This window comes from Macaca fascicularis, chromosome 4, assembly GCF_037993035.2.
Source record: "Macaca fascicularis isolate 582-1 chromosome 4, T2T-MFA8v1.1".
NCBI lineage: Eukaryota > Metazoa > Chordata > Mammalia > Primates > Cercopithecidae > Macaca > Macaca fascicularis.
Genome location: NC_088378.1, coordinates 161,235,669 through 161,254,038, shown reverse-complemented (window position 1 = coordinate 161,254,038; position 18,370 = coordinate 161,235,669). Strand labels below are relative to the sequence as shown.

At 44.0% G+C, this 18,370-nt stretch overlaps 1 protein-coding gene and 1 non-coding gene across 2 annotated transcripts in view; one reads left to right on the top strand and one right to left on the bottom strand.

Annotated features, from left to right (window-relative positions):
- The first annotated feature begins 9,412 nt into the window (after positions 1-9,412).
- Positions 9,413-9,554, top strand: LOC123573220 (small nucleolar RNA SNORA67). Its single transcript, XR_006697950.2, has one exon. It is a non-coding gene; the product is annotated as a small nucleolar RNA SNORA67 (small nucleolar RNA).
- A 3,256-nt stretch (positions 9,555-12,810) lies between these two features.
- Positions 12,811-18,370, bottom strand: part of ADTRP (androgen dependent TFPI regulating protein) — a 67,984-nt gene continuing 62,424 nt past the window's right edge. Inside the window, exon 7 of the mRNA XM_005554034.5 lies at positions 12,811-14,406. Within this exon, the coding sequence (XP_005554091.3) occupies positions 14,372-14,406 (35 nt within the window). The 3' untranslated portion in view covers positions 12,811-14,371. The remainder of the gene's footprint in view (positions 14,407-18,370) is intronic.

The window sequence follows — 18,370 nt, the reverse complement described above, 5'->3', positions numbered from 1 at the left end:
ATTGCAGCACTGACTTGTAATAGCTAAAGATTGGAAACCATCTGAATTTCTATCAATAGAGAATTGATTAAATAAATTATGATAATATACATATAATAGAATTCTACGCATCTCTTGAAAAAGAATGAAGCAGCTCTCTTTACACTGATTTAGAATTTTCTCCAATATGTACTGAAAGATGTAAAAGCAAGGCACGGAACTGCATGTCATCATTTGTGGGAAAAATACGTACATGCTTGTATGTGAACCGAATATCTCTACTAGTATATCCAAAGGGTTGAGACGTGTAGCAGTTTTTGTAGAAGGGAACCAGGTGGTTAGGGTGTAGGAGTGTGAGAGAGACTTACCTGTTATGCATTTGTAATTGTGTATGTTGAATTCTATACTATGCACATGTATTAACCACTCAAAAATAACTTAAAAATACATTTTTAAAAAGCATACTGTAAGCCTGGGCAACACAGGGAGTACCCTGTCTCTACAAAAAATTTAAAAATTAGCCCGGTGTGGGGGCACATGCCTGTAGTCCCAGCTACTGAGGAGGCTGAGGCTAGAGGATTGTTTGAGCCCAGGAGGTTGAGGCTGCAGTGAGCTGTGATTGTCCCACTGCACTCCACAATCAGTGATAGAGAGAGACCTTGTCTCAAAATAAATAAATAAATAATAAATAATAAATAAAATAAATAAAAGGATATAGTAATGTCCTGAAATTTAGGTGCCCTAATCTAAGTTGGCCTCAATAGAAATAAAGAGAAGTAGAGTCGGCAGGACATGGTGAATCATGGGATTGGAGAGTGGGTGAAGGAAGAGGTCAACTTGATGATCCCATTTCTGCTACAGGCACCCGGGAAGATGGAAGATAGGGAGCCCAGGAGAATGCCTCTGATAAGAAAACTTATGTATTTGATAAAATGACTAAAGTTTATAGAAAAAAACCACATTTTTAAAAAGTCCAGACTATTCTTTTTTGTACTCTACTATCAGCTTCTTGCAACTAGATATTATATTATAAATTTTCTTATAGCTCCTACAGTACTTAGAATGGTGTCTTGTTATAGGTGCCCAATAAATATTTGTTAGATGAGTGTCTGAAAATCAAATTTCTAAAACACTGTTTTATCTTTTCAGAACGTGGATTAAATATTTGCTTAAATGCAAAATGTGAGCATCAAAGAGGTTGAAAATGTTATATCTCATTATCTCTTTACTCAAGGGTGAGGGGACATAAGTGGAGAAAAGATGAAGTTTATGCAGCAAATTGCTAACTGGAACAAGGCATAGGATTTTCAAAACACAAGATAATTAGTTTTACTATCTCTTAAAAAAAAAAAGAAGAGCCCATTTAGCCACCAGAGGGCTCTCATCTTCCCATTAAATAGCAGGCCTAGACCCAAACATGAGCTAATGTAAAAATGCAGTTGAAAACCACAAGAGAATATATATATATATGTTCAACTGCATTTTTTCATTTTATATTTTGTATATATATAAAATACACACACATATATAGGTATTTCCTTTCCTCCCCATGAAATGTATACTACAATTGTAAAAACATCCTGCCAAGCCTTCTTATTACAACATAAGAAGATAGACATTCATCAAAAGTGCTTCAAATACTCTACCTCCAAATATCAAGGAGGGCCTCCTTGTCTTTTGTTAATTGCTAAATGAGGCCGGGCGCAGTGGCTCACGCCTACAATCCCAACAATTTGGGAGACCTAGGAGGGTGGATCGCTTGAGGTCAGGAATTTGAAACCAGCCTGACTAACATGACGAAATCCCGTTTCTACTAAAAATACAAAAATTAGCCAGATGTGGTGGCAAGTGCCTGTAATCCCAGCTACTCGGGAGGCTGAGGCATAAGAATTGCTTGAACCCAGGAGGTAGAGGTTGCAGCGAGCTGAGATCGCACCCAGGGTGACAGAGCAATACTCCATCTCAAATAATAATAATAATAAAACAAAAAAGCAAAATGAATTTGTCTCTAGGGCTCTATAAGACCATGACTGCTTGGGAGGCATTCCTATACACCCGTAGGAAGAAGGAGGGCGCTACAATGGACTGCTTTCCCTTTGCGCAAGTCTCCTGAAATTGGGTTATGTGTTGAAATGTTAATGCTTTGCATAGACTTAGAGGGTTCTAAAATCTAGGATTTCTAGACTCCATTGCATTTACAATATTTCATTGCCTTCCTTTATTTTTATTGTGTTTGAACTTCAAGTTGGGGAATGGGTGCTGGAACATGGGATTTGGAACCCTCTTGTTGATGCTGTGAAGCCACGCGGACAGTAAGTGAGCTTCCCTTCCATGAACGCCGTCTGCATCCTAGTGCTGCCATCAGCTCCTCTATACTATAATTTCACACAACATCTCCCAGGCGTTCAAATTATAACCCATAAGTAGCCTCCATTGGATTAGTAGAGGCTTTTAGTTAAGAGAACAGAGAAAGAAATGGGTGTTTATTGGATGCTGACACTGGGTTGAATGTCCTCAGCCTATTATTATTATCAACATCATCATCCTCCTTCTCAGTAGCACTAACACAAAGCAGGTATTGGGTTCCTCCTCTATATATGAGGAAACCAAGCTCTGAAAGGTTGAATGAGTCACCCAAGATGGTAAATGCTGTGGAAATGGGACTAACCGAATTTAGAGTATCTGTAAACTTTGTGTTCTTTCATTCTGATGCTGTAGTACCACCGTGATGTGAACGTATACTTTGGGCTTTCTTTGTCCCTGGGATACCACCCCCTGTCGATGGCATTCCGGGGTCTCTGGGGCCATAGCTTGTAGGTGGAGTTTTGAGGCAGAATGTCCCATGGCTCTGCAATGTCCACTGAGAATGTCTCTTAATGGTGGTTGCAGCAACACGACAGGGGCCCCTCTATATGTGTGGTAGGAGGGGAAAGATAGTGCCGCCTCAATCCTTCATCCTTCACAGGAGGAAGACATGGTGGCCCACAGCTGAGAGAACACACACTCAGAGATTTTCCCTGACTGCTCCTTGCCTTAAGCAATGTCATAAGAACAGGGTGGTGGCATAGGGTTGGTTGTGAAATCTGCAGCCATGCAGGACAGTGGCCTTCAGTAGCTTGTTCAGGAGGCCACGCCCCAGACCACCATCTTGCAGGCATCACTAGCCACATAAGACCACGTGCCAAACGCAGACCTGTGCAGAGCAGAGGGAGCCCTGGAGCCTGTGGAACACCAAGTCCCCTCACTGTCACGCATGGAACAGTCTCCAATATGAATTTTCAAAGGAACACTCACACAGACAGAGTTTTCTTTCTGGAATCTGCTCCACTGAATGGCTTCATCCTAGGGAGGAGAGACTGTTGTTTCCTTGATGGGATGATGTGGGATTTGGGGAGACTCTTGAATGAAGAGAGGAGAGTTTGGCAAGCCGAAGCGGAAGGATTATTATAGGCCTATGAGTCACAGACACTGCAGGCAAACGACGCAGAGAGCGGAGAGTGGGCGGATCCAGAGAAAGGAGGTGAGGCCAGGGGAGCCAAGGAAGAGGAGTGTAGCAGTCAGCGATCTCCAGAGAAGCTGGATCAATGGGATGTGTACATACCTAGAAAGAGATTTATTTTAAGGGCTTGGTTCACGTGATGATGGAGGCTGGCAAGTCCCAAATTATCAGGGCAGGCCAGCAAGCTGGAGACCGAGGGGAGAGCCCAGGCCACAGTTCAAGTCTAAAGGTCATTTGTTGGCACAGTTCCCACAAGGTGCCTTCCCGGTTCCAGCAGTCTGGGCTGTTGCTAGGGAAGTGCACTGAGGCCCCAGGGAGACAGGAGACAGCCCCACCAGAAAGCTTTGCAGAGGCATCTGAGCCATTCCCAGAGTCTGGCTCCACCCTCCACCTCAAAGTCTGTTGCACCCAAAGGGACCAGGCAGTTGGTCAAGCCACAAAATGTGCTGGGCACTTGCATGGCTGGGCAGTGGCTTTGCAAGGAAGCTAGGAGCAAAGGCAGTGGCTCTCTCAGATGATGTTCAAAACAACCTGAAGACCTCAGCTGCTGCCATAGGCAAGGAAAATGGACAAGAATTCCCATACGTCAGGAATCCAGGCGGCCTCCAACCTTGGCTGCACATGGGAATGACCTGGAGGTGGTGCTTTTAAGATTCCCAGTGCCCAATCTGCAGCCCAGACCAATTCAGAATCTCTGGAGGAGACATCTGGGCATAAGTACTTTTAGAAGGTCCCCAGGTGGCTCCGAAACTGCAGGCGAGGCTGAATGGCTCTGCCATATACTCTTAGTAGCAATTCGTATTTCCCCTTTCCCTTCGAGGTCTCCTTCTGTCCGTTTACCCACTCGTATGCCTGTTAAGGCTCAGGCTCAGGAAAGAGGGCGTTTCCACAATAACACTCGTCCCCAAGCCTGTACCCTTCCCACAGTGCCTCGGAAGATTTCAAATGAAAATGTTTAATGTTTTGACCTTGAGGAGACAGAAGGAAGGTCTGGTGTTCCAGACATTGTGAAGGGAACAGAAGCAGGATTTGGTAGAAGTTGTGTGGTTTAATGGAAAGGGGGTAGGTGTCAGAGCCAGCCAGAATGAGCTCTGTGCTGTCACTGGGTAATTCTTTGTTGACAGAAAAATCTGTCAACCTTGCTGAGCTTCAGTTTCTTTATCCTTAATATTGAGAGAATGATGCCTGAATCCCTGAGCATGGTGAGGCCTAGAGATAATGAACTGCAAACGCCTGTCCTGCAGTGGGCACTCAACAGATGGTATAAATTACTGGTGACTCCTTGAACCAGGAAAGACACGTGAGAAGAGTTAAAAGCTGGAATTTAGCATCTCAATCCCCTCATTTGTCAAATAGGGATAATGTATTGGGTTGAATATGGTCTCACCCCTTGCACCCCCAATACGCGTGTCCACCTAAAACCTCAGAATGTGACCTTATTTGGAAATAGGGTATTTGCAGATATGATTAGTTTAGGATTCTGAAATAAATGATCCTAGACTTACAGTAGACTCTAAATCGGTGACTAGCATCCTTATAAGAGAAAGGACAGGGAGATTTGAACACAGATTCCAGATTCTCTGTAAGGTAAGAGGTGCAGAGACACACAGGGAAGAATGCTATGTGGAAACAGGCAGATATTGGAGTGATGTGGCCACAAACCAAAGATTAGTGGGAGCCACCAGGAAGAAAGATACTTCCTCAGAGGCTTCAGAGGAAGCATAGTACTACTGACACCTTGATTTCAGACTGCTGGCTAGCAGAACGGTGAGAGGATACATTTCTATTATTTATTTATTTATTTATCTATCTATTTATTTATTTATTTATTTTTAGACAGAGTCTAGTTCTGTCACCCAGGCTGGAGTGCAGTTGCATGATCTCAGCTCACTGCAACCTCTGCCTCCCGGGTTCAAGCGATTCTGCTGCCTCAGCCTCCCGAGTAGCTGAGATTACAGGTGCCCGCCACCATGCTCAGCTAATTTTTGTAGTTTTAGTAGAGACGTTTCAAGGGGTTTCACTGTGTTGTCCAGGCTGATCTCGAACTCCTGACCTCGTGACCCACCCGCCTTGGCCTCCAAAAGTGCTGGGATTACAGGCGTGAGTCACCACGCCCGGCCACATTTCTATTATTTTTAAGCCACCTAGTTTGTGATACTTGGCTGTAGTAGCTCCAGGAAACTAAAACAGATAATAATCATAACTATACTACTTCTAGGTTATTGTAACTAAAATAAATTTATATTGCAAATATAACTGAATTTAGTAGAAGTGAAATTTTAGTTAAATATGAATTGGAATTATTTAGATGCTAGGTAAGCAGTCTAAGGTGATGATTTCTGTGCTAGGAACAAAGGCCACTGGCGCTTGGAGGGTCTTTCAAGTGTGATGGTGTGAGGGATACAGTGAAATGGCAAGGGTTGAGTTTAGGAAGGGAGAAGGTGAGACGCAATAAGTCAACACCAAAGAGTGCCCTCTCGGGCACCTCCACTCACCAACCAGGGAGGAGCGCCTGGCTATCCTTTGATCTCTATCTCACAAGCACCTCATGCTCAAATAGCTTAGCATCTTCTTGGCTCTCATCTTGGGGATCCCCCTTAAAGTTATGCTTTCAATCCCATCCCCAATAAGCAACTGCAGAACCACGATTCATGCAGCTGTGGCATTTTCGTTAAGCCCTAGAATGAATGGGTAAGTTTACCTTTGTCATTGTGTATATAGTCATGCCAATAATCCCTGTCTTCCACGCTTAGGGTCTAAAATGGTTCCCAAGTGGACTTAGAGGTGTTCACCTGTGAATTGGAAGGACATTTTGGAATGGTTCTTTCCTTTCCCTTGATTTGAGGATTGCATAGAAATCCACATTGCTGAGTGGGAAAACTGAATTGGTGTCCAGCGGTTCTTTTGGCCTCTTCCTCTTAGTTTGGTGATATGTGAGCGTAACAAAAGGTCATGATGGCAGGATGAGTCTGGAAGAGGAAAAATACTGGCAGTGATAATGCAATCTATTTAACAAGAAAGAGAATTTTATTTAACCACATGATTTTAAAAATTGGCAAACTTGCTGGGTGCGGTGCCTCATGCCTGTAACCCCAGCACATTGGGAGGCCAAGGTGGGTGGATCATCTGAAGTCAGGAGTTTGAGACCAGCCTGACCAACACAGTGAAACCCCATCTGTACTAAAAATACAAAATTAGCCAGGCATGGTGGCACACGCCTCTAATCCCAGCTACTCGGGAGGCTGAGGCAGGAGAATCACTTGAACCCAGGAGGCAGAGGTTGCAGTGAGCCGAGATCATGCCATTGTACTCTAGTCTGGGAAAGAAGAGCAAAACTCCATCTCAAAAAAAAAAAAAAAAAAAAAAAAAAAAAAAAAAAATTGGCAAAGTTGAGTTAATGCATATATATAAAATGGCAACATAAGCGCATTTTAGAATGTAGTTAGAAAAATTTTCATAAGGAATAAAACATGTCTAGATTTGGAGTCTTCAGAATCATGCACCAGATTCCTGGCAAGGTATTGTAAAAGTCATACAGTACATATTTTCCTAACTCTACGTCATCTAACTGCATTATTAGAATCTTAATAAAATTTAGTGTTGAGTGAAAACAAATCCCTAAAGTGTAACCAAATATATTTGCTCAGGCCAGACTTAAGCCTCAGCGGAAGGTTTTGTAAGCTCTTATGGTGGAAGGGATCCTTTTCTTCTTCCTGTTAGCATCTCAGAGGAGCTGAGTCTAGCAGAGCAGCTGCTAACAGAGGAAGCTGGGAAAGCCTGGCTTGGCTTCTCAAAGGAGAGGCAAGATGAAAGCATGCGAGCCTCCGACACAGCCCTGCAAACGCCAGGCGATGACCACCATGTCCCTATCCTCAGGCCATGGCATGCATATCGCCAGGGACATACACATAGTAGGCACTTCATAATGATTTGTATAATGAATGAACGAGTCCTACAGTGTGGTGGAGTGTAGTGTTGTCCAACTTACTGAACTAAGTTGAACCCTATTATTATTATTATTGGCTTAAGAAATTCATTATTTTTGGCCAGGCGTGGTGGCTCATGCCTGTAATCCCAGCACTTTGGGAGGCTTAGGCCAGCGGATCACGAGCTCAGGAGATCGAGACCATCCTGACTAACACGGTGAAACCCCGTCTCTACTAAAAATACAAAAAACTAACCGGGCGTGGTGGCGGGCGCCTGTTGTCCCAGCTACTCGGGAGGCTGAGGCAGGAGAATGGCGTGACTCGGGAGGCAGAGCTTGCAGTGAGCCGAGATCGCGCCACTGTACTCCAGCCTGGGCGACAGAGCAAGACTCCGTCCATCTCAAAAAAGAAAAAAAAAAAAAAAAGAAATTCATTATTTTTAATAACACTATTATTGCATTAAGAAATCAATTTCGTGGTCACGACATATTTTAATGGAATAGGAAACAACATCATAGAAAATAAAGTGGCATGTCACCCATATTAAAATCGAGTATGAGTTTATGAAACTTTTCACAGAAGTGTGTGTGTTGTATGTGTGTGTTTCTACTGGATTATTATGTAAAATGTATTTCTGAGCGTATCAGTCAAGAAATACTTCTCTCAGAAGTATTATATGTTAAATCTGGCTCTCCATATGAAATGGGCGGCTTTATTGGTGAAAATATATATATATTTTTTTGTATATTAGCAAGATATTTAGGGTGGCAGTGAGAACAGAGGCCCTTTCCATGGCCCGGAAATAACTACACCATGTAAGAGGCTGACGACATTATGGTGATGATGATGTGCTAGTCAGACTAGACCAGGCCTTAATGATAAGCACTTGCCATCTGTCAGGAAGGGGTGAGAAGTCACCTAAGGTAAAATGAATTCTGATGTAAACAAGGTTTGTCTTCAACATCCCCCCACCTCCTGTTTAAGGATCAGTCTTCTGACTGGGACCCTAGTAGCCTGTAGGCTCGAGTCATCAAGGCCATCTAATCGTCCATTCTAGAGCTTCCCTGCATGCAAGCCATTTATCCTCCAGGCCATTCCTCATCTCTTTCTCCTTTCCATCAAATGTATCTGCTATGCGTCCTATTCTATCAATGTTCGTTCACTACCAGGTCACATAAAACTGTAATTTGCTCGTCACTGTAAATAGATTTGTGGTATGTAAGATGGAGAGAGTATCTGAAATGAAACAATGACTCTAATGTTGAGACTATCAGCTTCCAGGGAAGCCTAGGGTGGAAAATAACTGGTGATGATGCCTGTAAGGTTAAGAAGCTATAAGGAATCCCCAAGTCCGTCTGTATATTTGAGTACTTTCTAATGGTGCAGAGTTAGGCTTTGTGGAGATATAAAGAGGAAGACATGGCCCCTAGTCCCAGGAGTTTGCAATCAAGCAGGTGGGATGGTGAATTAGGCCATTCTTGCATTGCTATAAACAAATACCCAAAGCTAGGTAATTTATAAAGAAAAGAGGTTTGATTGGTACACAGTTCTGCAGGCTTTACAGGAAGAATGGTGCTGGCATCTCCTAGGCTTCTGGGGAGGCCTCAGGAAGCTTACAATCACGGCAGAAGGTGAAGTGGGAGCAGGCACGTTATATAGTGCGAACAGGAGCAAGAGAGATGGGGGAAGGAGGTGCCACACACTTTTAGACAACCAGATCTTGCCAGAACTCACTATGACGAGGCCAGCCCTAAGAAGATGGCATTAAATCATTCATGAGAAATCCACTCCCATGATCCAAACACCTCCCACCAGGCCCCACCTCCAACACTGGGGATCATGATTCAACATGAGGTTTCGAGGAGACAACACCCTAACTATATCAGACGGAGATCTTGGGTGCCAGGCACTTGCATCCACCACTTTAAATTACCTTATTTAATTGTGGTGGTGTCATCATCTAATTTTGCAGACAAGGAACCAAGGCTCAGAGGAGTAAACTATTTTTATCCAAGGTGAGTCCCTCTCCAAGGGGCTGACTAGTGCCCCTCTTAGGACAGTAGCAAGTTGGAATAAAGTTGGGCATGCCTAAGGTCTTTAAGGAACAGGGGATGCTTACTTCCTTTGCATTCCTTTGGCCACTTACATAGCATACTTAAGCTCCTTCTGGATAGACTGTGTCCTCTTATTCACATGCTGAAATTGTTATACATTTTTAAACAATAAGCGAATAATATATTTTTCTAAAAAGTAACTGATTTTCTCTAGGTTCAGTATAGATAGCCAGCCATGGGAGTCAGAATTTGAACTCAGATCTGGTCTGGTTCTGAAGGCTCTGTTCTTTCCAGCTTTGAGACAAAGGAGCAAATGTGAGAAGTGCCTTTTGCTCACTTCTGCTTGCCAGCAGAATTTCCCAAAAGCCCCGGACTGTGAAGATGTGCAGCTCTTTGGAAAGATGCTTTGAAGACGAAACCTTTAACAGGGTTAGTGCCTATGCCTCTGTAATCTACAACCAGATGCACTCTTATACCCAAGCCTTGATGGGATTCTGCTACGATGTAACTTCTGAGCAAATTTGATGTGACTGTGCAGGTCCTGAAACTCCACTTCCTGTCTGTAAGCAGTGGACTGAAATCCTGGGCTGGAGCAGTCTCATAGGATCTCTCTGAAAGGCTGTTCCCAGGCTGTAGGCCTTGGTCTGTAGTCCACAGTAAGACTTCTGAATACAACTAACTTTGATTCTTTAAAAGCTTGACTGTTTTCTTTAGTCGGCATGGCATTCCATACCATTCCAGAAACAGCAGCCAGGGGGATATGTGAAGGAGAGAGCGATGGCGATGGCGTAGTGTGTGGAGCTGCTTAGCTGTTAACTAGTGGAGTTAAGAGAAGGCAGCCGGCCAAATGCCCTGGAGGGGCGAGGCAAAGCTTTTCAGAGAGCTGGGAAGTGGCACTCCAGTGAGGTCTGAAGCCATGAAGGATGACTTATTTATCCCACAGTAGCTAGAAGAAGACGGGTCTTTCCAGGGAGTGTGACCAGTTTAAGCAAAGGCTTAGGGGCAGGAATAAAAATGTGCTGGGCCGGGTGCGGTGGCTCACGCCTGTAATCCCGGCACTTTGGGAGGCTGAGGCGGGCAGATCACGAGGTCAGGAGATCGAGATCATCCTGGCTAACACGGTGAAACCCCGTCTCTAGTAAAAATACAAAAAATTAGCCGGGCGAGGTGGCGGGTGCCTGTAGTCCCAGCTACTTGGGAGGCTGAGGCGGGAGAATGGCATGAACCCGAGAGGCGGAGCTTGCAGTGAGCCTAGATCCCGCCACTGCACTCCAGCCTGGGCCACAGCAAGACTCCATCTCAAAAAAAAAAAAAAAAAAAAAAATGTGCTGGAAGTGGGAAAGGGGAGCTGGTTAAGGGACTAAAAGTTATTCCTTGTGGACCACCTTCTCATCACACGCTCTTTGACCTCATTGTAGTTCAATGGAAGGAAAGAGAGTCAAAAGCTGGAGGGAAGTTTCTCTCCAAGCGGACAGGGGCTCAGCAAACCCAGCCTTCCCCGCAGTCTTACCTGGAGCTATTGCCTGGGGAAGAGGGTGTTCAGGGCACAGTAGCCCAAGGCTGGAGGCACCTTTGCTCAGAAGCGCCTGTGGTGCTGCTCCTCGTGGGCCTCCTGGGAGGAAGGGCCAGGGAGCCAGGCGCTTCTCCCATCCCCTTCTGGAATCCTGGCCAGTTTCCACGTACATAACCCAGCTTAATCCATAGAAACAGGAGCTGCAAGGCATGTTCTTTCTCTTGTTTTCCTCTCCAAGACACGGAAACCTTTATTTTCTCCCTACACCACAAACCGGTACTGTTCAATAATATTGGATAATTGCACCTGTCGCACTCCCCATATTGTGCTGAGGAAAAATAATTGCTGGTTTTCTGCTTTGCCGTTGAGCTGTGACTCCGTCATTTGACTCGGAGCATGTCATTTTCTCCCATTTTAGACTGTGTACAGTCAAACCCTGTGAAAGGACTCACAGACAGCGGCCCTGCGTGTGTGAGTGGGCGCGGGCCTCATTCAGCAACGATTTCTAATTTATACAGCATTGAAAATCCACAGCTATAAATAAACAGTTCTGACTGGCTTTGCTGCCTACTCAAATGCTTTATTAAAAAAAAAAAAAAAAGTCACCAGCAACTGCATGAGAAAGGAAAACAAGAATGTCTGGAGGTGGAGTCTGGCTTCTGAATCCTGGGCTTGGGAGGGGGAACGCCCCACTTTGGGACCGGCTCAGTGCTCAGCCCCTCCAGGTTTTGGAAGGCCTGGCCTCCTCGCTCCTTGCTCAGCCCCTCACGCTCTCCACGTGTGGGTGCAATGTGTTTGGGGATTACAGTCTATGAAACTGGCTTCCTGTTATGACAAGCATTGCAAGTGAGTAGGTGCGGAGGAACTGAAAATAGCTTAAGAAATGTAGGACCCTTCTGGGGAGAGAATGGGGTTAAGGCATTGTTTAGGCAACAAGACAAGTCTTCTACCCAAATTCAGAATTGGTTTCAAATGTGAGACAGCAACACTGGAACAGAAGCATGAGTATAGGCCAGTCCCTGGGGTAGCGGTGGCAGTGTCCTTCCTCCTCCTGTAATGGGGACAGTTTCCACCAATTTGGGATCTCTTGACCACCTTTCTTTTGTCCAGCTCTGCAAGATGTGGACACGTTTTTGTTTTGTTTTTTAAATAAAGGTTTTTGGATGACCCGGTACTGCTTTGCTCTGTAAGAAAGAGGAAGGAAACTGGGCTCAGGAGTCAACTCTCTGTGTGACCTTGGAGTTGTCATTTCCCTGCTCCGAACGAGAGGTGTGCTGGAGCCAGTCTGCACAGGCTCTCGAGGACTGAGTGGTTGTGCACATCTCTTCCCAACTCTACATTCAGCAGCATGCTGCCAGCTTGAAAAAGGCCATGGTGAGAGTGTTTACACCATGGAAATGAGCACACGTTATCAATCAGAGCCTGACATCTTTTCCCCAGAGAGCTGGTTGTTAAACATTTCCCAGCACACCACCATCAGAAACTCAGTTTGCTCATTTGTAAAATGAGAACGTAACTCATCTCCTACTTACAAAGTTTCCGTGGGCTAAAATAAGTGAGAGTGGTGATAAATTACTTGACACTATACAAATATTGCTAGAATCATCATGTGGTTGCTATAGTTGTCATCTTCTATTAAGGGCCTAACATAGTACTATGTAATTTGCAAATACCATGTGCCTTACAGTAAACGTTTAATCAGTGTGTTATTGTTTTGTTGTTGATCCTTTCTTAAGCCACTGCAGCACCCACCATGCTCTTGTGTGCTTAGGTATGTGCTCAATGGGAAATGGTTTCGAGACATTTCGAGTGTTGGAAGAGACACTGCACAATGGCCAGGCGTGCTGCGATCAAGGTTTAATTTGGTCCTAGGTCCGGTAAATCCACAAATAGAAACTTGCAGGCTCGTCCCCACCAAGAGCTTACTGTGACTGCAAGTTTACGCAGCCCGAGTCACCTTTGGGGTGTGGAAAATTTGGGTGATCCCCCGAGGGCCTCATGTTTGGGGAATTTCCACTGTGGCAACTGCTTCTGAGCTCCTGCTGAGACCAGGTGCCTGGAGCAGTGAAGAGGCTGCAGTAGATGTGGGGAAAGAGGTGGTATTCCCAGCTCCATCTGGAAAAGACTCGAGGCCCATATTAACAGAACAGTAGAAAAAGAAGTGGGGATTAAGCAGGTTTCTTGGTGCCTGTCCTGGTCTTCCCTTGGGCTGCCTTCCTCCCTGAGATATTCTGTCCTCTTCTGTAACCCTTCAAGACCACTCTTGCTCATTTTTTACCAAATTTTTCCTATATAATGTTAGGTTGGGAAGTCCAAGTGCAATTTTCTTCAGTATCCACACCCCAACCCATATGAGCCTAGTGACATACTAGTAGACTCAAATATGTTTACCCACCAATAGACATTTGCCATTTGTGCCAGGAAAATAACACTAGGAAAATCACAGGAGGGATCATGAATCCTTGTTAAGCATCTGAAAATCAGCTTTGTTAAAACACACACTCATTCAGAAAACTGCTTTGTAGCAAAGCAATCTCAACAGCTCTCATAATTCTATCACTTCCCATCCAGATTCTTGTGCAAGTAAAAGTATTAATACACCATTTATTTGATGAATTAATCAATGATCAAATGGAAGAGGTTTTGACAATGTCACTAATACCTGCCCTGAACGCTTGCTTAGAAGAGAAACAGATTTCCCAGTATTTTTTATAACTTACTTTCCCATTGTCTCCAATTAATTTGCTATTATCCCAAGTAGACAGACAACTTCAGTAGTAGCTATCACCCTACATTTTTAGATCATTGAAAAAAAATGGATGAGCAATCCACGAAAATAACTAGCTTACTGAAATGCTTGGTTTTTAAAGGAAAATTGGTATTATTAAAAAAAAAAAAAAAAAAAAAAAAAAAAGGCCCAGGACTGGTAGCTAGGAGATCCGGGAGACAGAAGCCATTGCTCTGGTTCTGACACTAAGTAACCCTTTTGCCTTGTGCAGGTAACTTCTTATCTAGGTCCTCAGCATCCTCCTCTGTAAACTGAAGAGTTTAAATGACTCTAAGTTCCTCTCTCTCTCTCTCTAGATGTTCTCTAACACCAAGTTTATGTGAGTTTCTTTGGCCAGGTTTTAACCAGAGACCATCCTCCGTGAAGGTCAAAGGTCATCAATTCTCAGATGGCAGGAGTTGTTTTTGGCATGTACAGTCAACCTTTCAAAAAACCAAGAGTTCTCAAGTTAAGCTCCCTTCACGAACCTCTTTTTAAATTTAAGTATCACTCTCTGTCCCTCCTGATTTCCTATGTTGCTCCACCACCTCCCTCCATCAGAAAAAAAAAAAAAAAGATGAGAAAAATCTCTTGTGTTTTCTTCCTTCTTGGTTCTTGGAAAACGGTGTGCAATCACTTCCTCTTCTTCCGTGGCTGCTTCATGTCACCTGTACAAACAAGAACAGAGACAGACCTCAGGCTTCAGGCTTTCCCTAATGGGTATTTTTGCTGTGGGTAAAGATTCACTCTGATTTGGGGCAGTGGAAAGTCGAACACACTTTTCCCAAGGCGACAAGATACAGTTTAGGGAGTTATGAAAAACAGCTGCCATGACGACAGGGGCAGAGAACAACTCTGCCATCCTCCCTCCGTGCCGGGTTCACAGTTAGCCAGGCACCCATGATGCTGCTTGCCTTCAGGTGCTCTGCATAGCTAAGAGGAAGCATATTGCTGTGGTTCTGCGTGAGTGTTTGCAGGCTACAAACAATCCATCAGCAAACTTTGAGACTTTGCAGATGGAGATGAAGAGACCACATCAAATTAGAGAGGAAATAGAAGGGTGGATGTTCACCTAATTGGGGTCATTCTGTGACCTCTTAGCAAATGAATTCATCAGCCTGGTGGAAAAGTACTGGCATATGGATTAGGTCTGAGTAAGCTCATTAGAGGGGCATTATTCTACTGAAATTATAGCATTAGATTTGTAGAATGACTTCTATTCAGCCAACAAGTTGGTACTCCATATTTAATGATCATAAATCTTTGTGTAAGCTCTGCAATTTATGAAATTTCATTAGCTCATTATCCTTTGCGCTTGTTGCCAAATACTATCAATCCTACTTTAAAAACTTCTCCATTCCAGAACTTAGAGCCCTGGTAGTTCTGGCTTGATATTCCTGTAGCAAATCCATGCTCCTAATTCCACAGTTCACCCTTCAGACCTTGCCACCTTCATCAATTCTATCCTTAACAGTAAACACTAGATACCTTATACTAATTCCATTCTGCTGGAACTCCACTTCTTAAAGGCTATCGTGACTGGTGACTTTTGAAGTCCTGTTTGTGGCCCCTTAATCACACTGATTTCCTAGGATGGCCACCTCTTGATCACGCAGTCCTCATAGCTATCCTTGTATTCATCTCATGCAAGATTTTCAAGATCAAAACTCTCTCTTCTTCATCTGCTTCTCATCAATCTAGACTACCCCAGTCATCAGCCAAGTCTTATTGTTTATCAAGCTTTATGGGTTTCACATTGTTTTCATTGGTGGGTCTACTTTTTTCTCTTCTGTTTTTCTTTCTTTTTCTTTTTCTTTTTTTTTTTGAGACAAAGTCTTTGCCCAGGCTGGAATACGGTGGCATAATCTCAGCTCACTGCGGCCTTGAACTCCTGGGCTGGAGTCCTCCAACCTCAGTCTCCTGACTAGTTGGGACTATAGGTACACATCACCATGCCCAGCTTTTTTTGTTTGTTTGTTTTTTGTTTTGCTTTTTTATTAGATACAAGGTTTCGCTATGTTGCTCAGGATGATCTTGAACTCCTGGCCTCACCACGACAGATCCTCCCATCTCAGCCTCCCAGAGTGCTAGGATTACAGGCAAGAGCCACCACACTCGGCCTTATTTTCCATTTTTGATGTGAATTCTCTCCTCCCTAATTAGGCCTTCTCTTCTCTACATTAGGTCTATAAGTACAAGCACAGTACCACCTCTTTCTGTAGAGTATACTCTGGGCCTTTAATGAATTCTTTTTCAATTAAATAACCAGCTTACATACAACAGGGACAATATAAACTTGGTCAATATAAACTTCTCAAATTTCTACCCCCTGGAGTCACTCCGAGGGTTCCTAAAACTTTTTTTTATCCGTGTTGTTTACCATTCCTCAGGCCCTCAAGCCTAACTGTAATCATAACCTCAGTCCTTCCACGCCAGGTGTCAAGGACTGAAGTCTCCCTTCTCCATTTAAGAAATGCAACAGAACCCGAACGTTTGGAGAAAGGCCACCCAGGAGCGGACATGGTGGTGTGAAGCTCTGCTGGGGGAGGAGAGCAGGTGGCTCCTTCCATTGGATTAGAGTCCTCTGTCCAAAACCAAGTAGCTAGGAGGAACACTAAGAAGTGCCCACATACCCATCCACATGCTAGAGAGAACGGACTGTCCCCAAATGGGTCTTCGTGGTGCTCCCAAAGTCATTTTATTCTGTAGGGACTCACACGGCGTGAACATTGCAAAAATCATGTTTCTTTTCGCTTCTAGCAGCTGGGAATGGCGAGTGGGGCCTTAGTCTTGAATTCTCACAGAGCTAAGCAGTTTCTAGGCTTCTTTAAGTCTTTGGAATTTATCTCTGATGGTGCTTTTTTTTTTTTTTGAGACAAGGTCTTGCTGTCACCAGGCTGGAATGCGGTGGTGTGACCTCGGCTCACTTCAACCTCCGCTTCCCAGATTCAAGCATTTCTGCCACCTCTTAGCCTCCCGAGTAGCCAGGACTACAGATGTGTGCCACCACACCTAGTTTTTTTTTTTTTTTTTTTTTTGTATTTTTAGTAGAGACGGAGTTTCACCATGTTATCGAGGCTGCTCTTGAACTCCTGAGCTCAAGTGATCCACCCGCCTCGGCCTCCCAAAGTGCTGGGATTACAGGTGTGAGCCACTGCGCCTGGCCCTCTGACCATGCTTCTATAATACATAGCTGGAAATAAGGAAACTGTTGACTTAATAATAGATCATATATCTTACCCAAACCAAATTCGCAAAATGGATTTTAAGTTGTAATTGGAAAATTATGTTTATTATAAATATTTTCTTGATTGAGAAGCATTTTTCCCAGTCAAAAGTATCCTAGTTGGCAGACAGTAAGTTAGATTCACCCTGACTTGTTTTATTCCTTTATCCTCTATCAGATAATACCAAGGGCTAGAAATATTTTTATAACCCTGATATTTCGCCTGATATTCTTGACCACTTGGTGCTTGGCTGGTGACTTCCAATCAGGCCACTGGAAGCAGAGATTCCAGCTGTGTCTCAGTATTTCAGAAGCAGAGATTCCAACAGATTCTAGCTTCCATCTTTGCAAGATCTGAACATTTCCTGCAGTCATGGCCAAGAAACTATTGTTTCAATCAACATCACCGTCGGTACCGTATATAATTATATACCTTATTATTCCAATAGTTAGAACTCAGGATAAATAAAAACATACTATTCCCAAAGATTCACACCTATGTATCTACAACCACAGAAATGAATGCCAGGAATTGAAAATTTGAAGAACATTGGCCTGGTTTCAGTGGCCTGACTCAGAAAAGGGCAAGAAGTTTGATTAGCAGGTGTTAGAGAAATGAGGTCTGAGCACTCATAATCCTACGTTCACACTGCAGAAGTCCAGGGAGGAGAGGGAGCTGAGGGCTGGCTGGAGAAACCCCTGTGGGAAACAGGCTGAGGAAGAGGGAGGAATGGTAATCCAGAGCGGGCTCTTTTTGAGTTTAGGGAAATGAAGTTAGGACAAGAAAGGCAAAAGGGAGATAACTTTCTGTCATTGTCCAAATGCTGCCCCAGCGGGACCATGCTTTAAAGTACCTGTGGAGTCATTGCATGATAAAATTCTTCTGTTGTGGAATAAGCAGAGTTAATAAGACAAACCTCATCCAATTCCTTCGTGAATAAAACAAGGAGGTGGGCTAGATGGCCTCTAGGCAGCTTTTATCAAGAAAATCTCCCTTTTAAAAAACCTGGTTTATGGCAAATAATATTAAAAGCAAGCTTCAATATCATTCTTTCCGAGACACAATACCAGCGCCACTTAGCCAGGCTGGAATTTTCAGCTTACAATCTGTCCTTAGGATGAGAAGGACCTATGGTCTTAGGGGCCCTGACAAAGGACAGCCTGACCCGTGGCATGTGTCCATCAGGGGCATAGGGGGAGGGGTCGCAGGCCCTGGGTAAGCTGACTGTCTCTCCAACCACCCCCACATAGCAGAGGCCCTGCCATTTGGGCCTAAGGTGCTTAGCCCCTTTCTGTGCCCCAAGATGATTTTCTCTTCCCAAGGGGCTTGTGTCCTGGTGTCAGCATCCTTGAGTGCTATCAATCATCCAGGAAAAAAAAAAAAAAAAGAAAAAGAAAATTAAGCA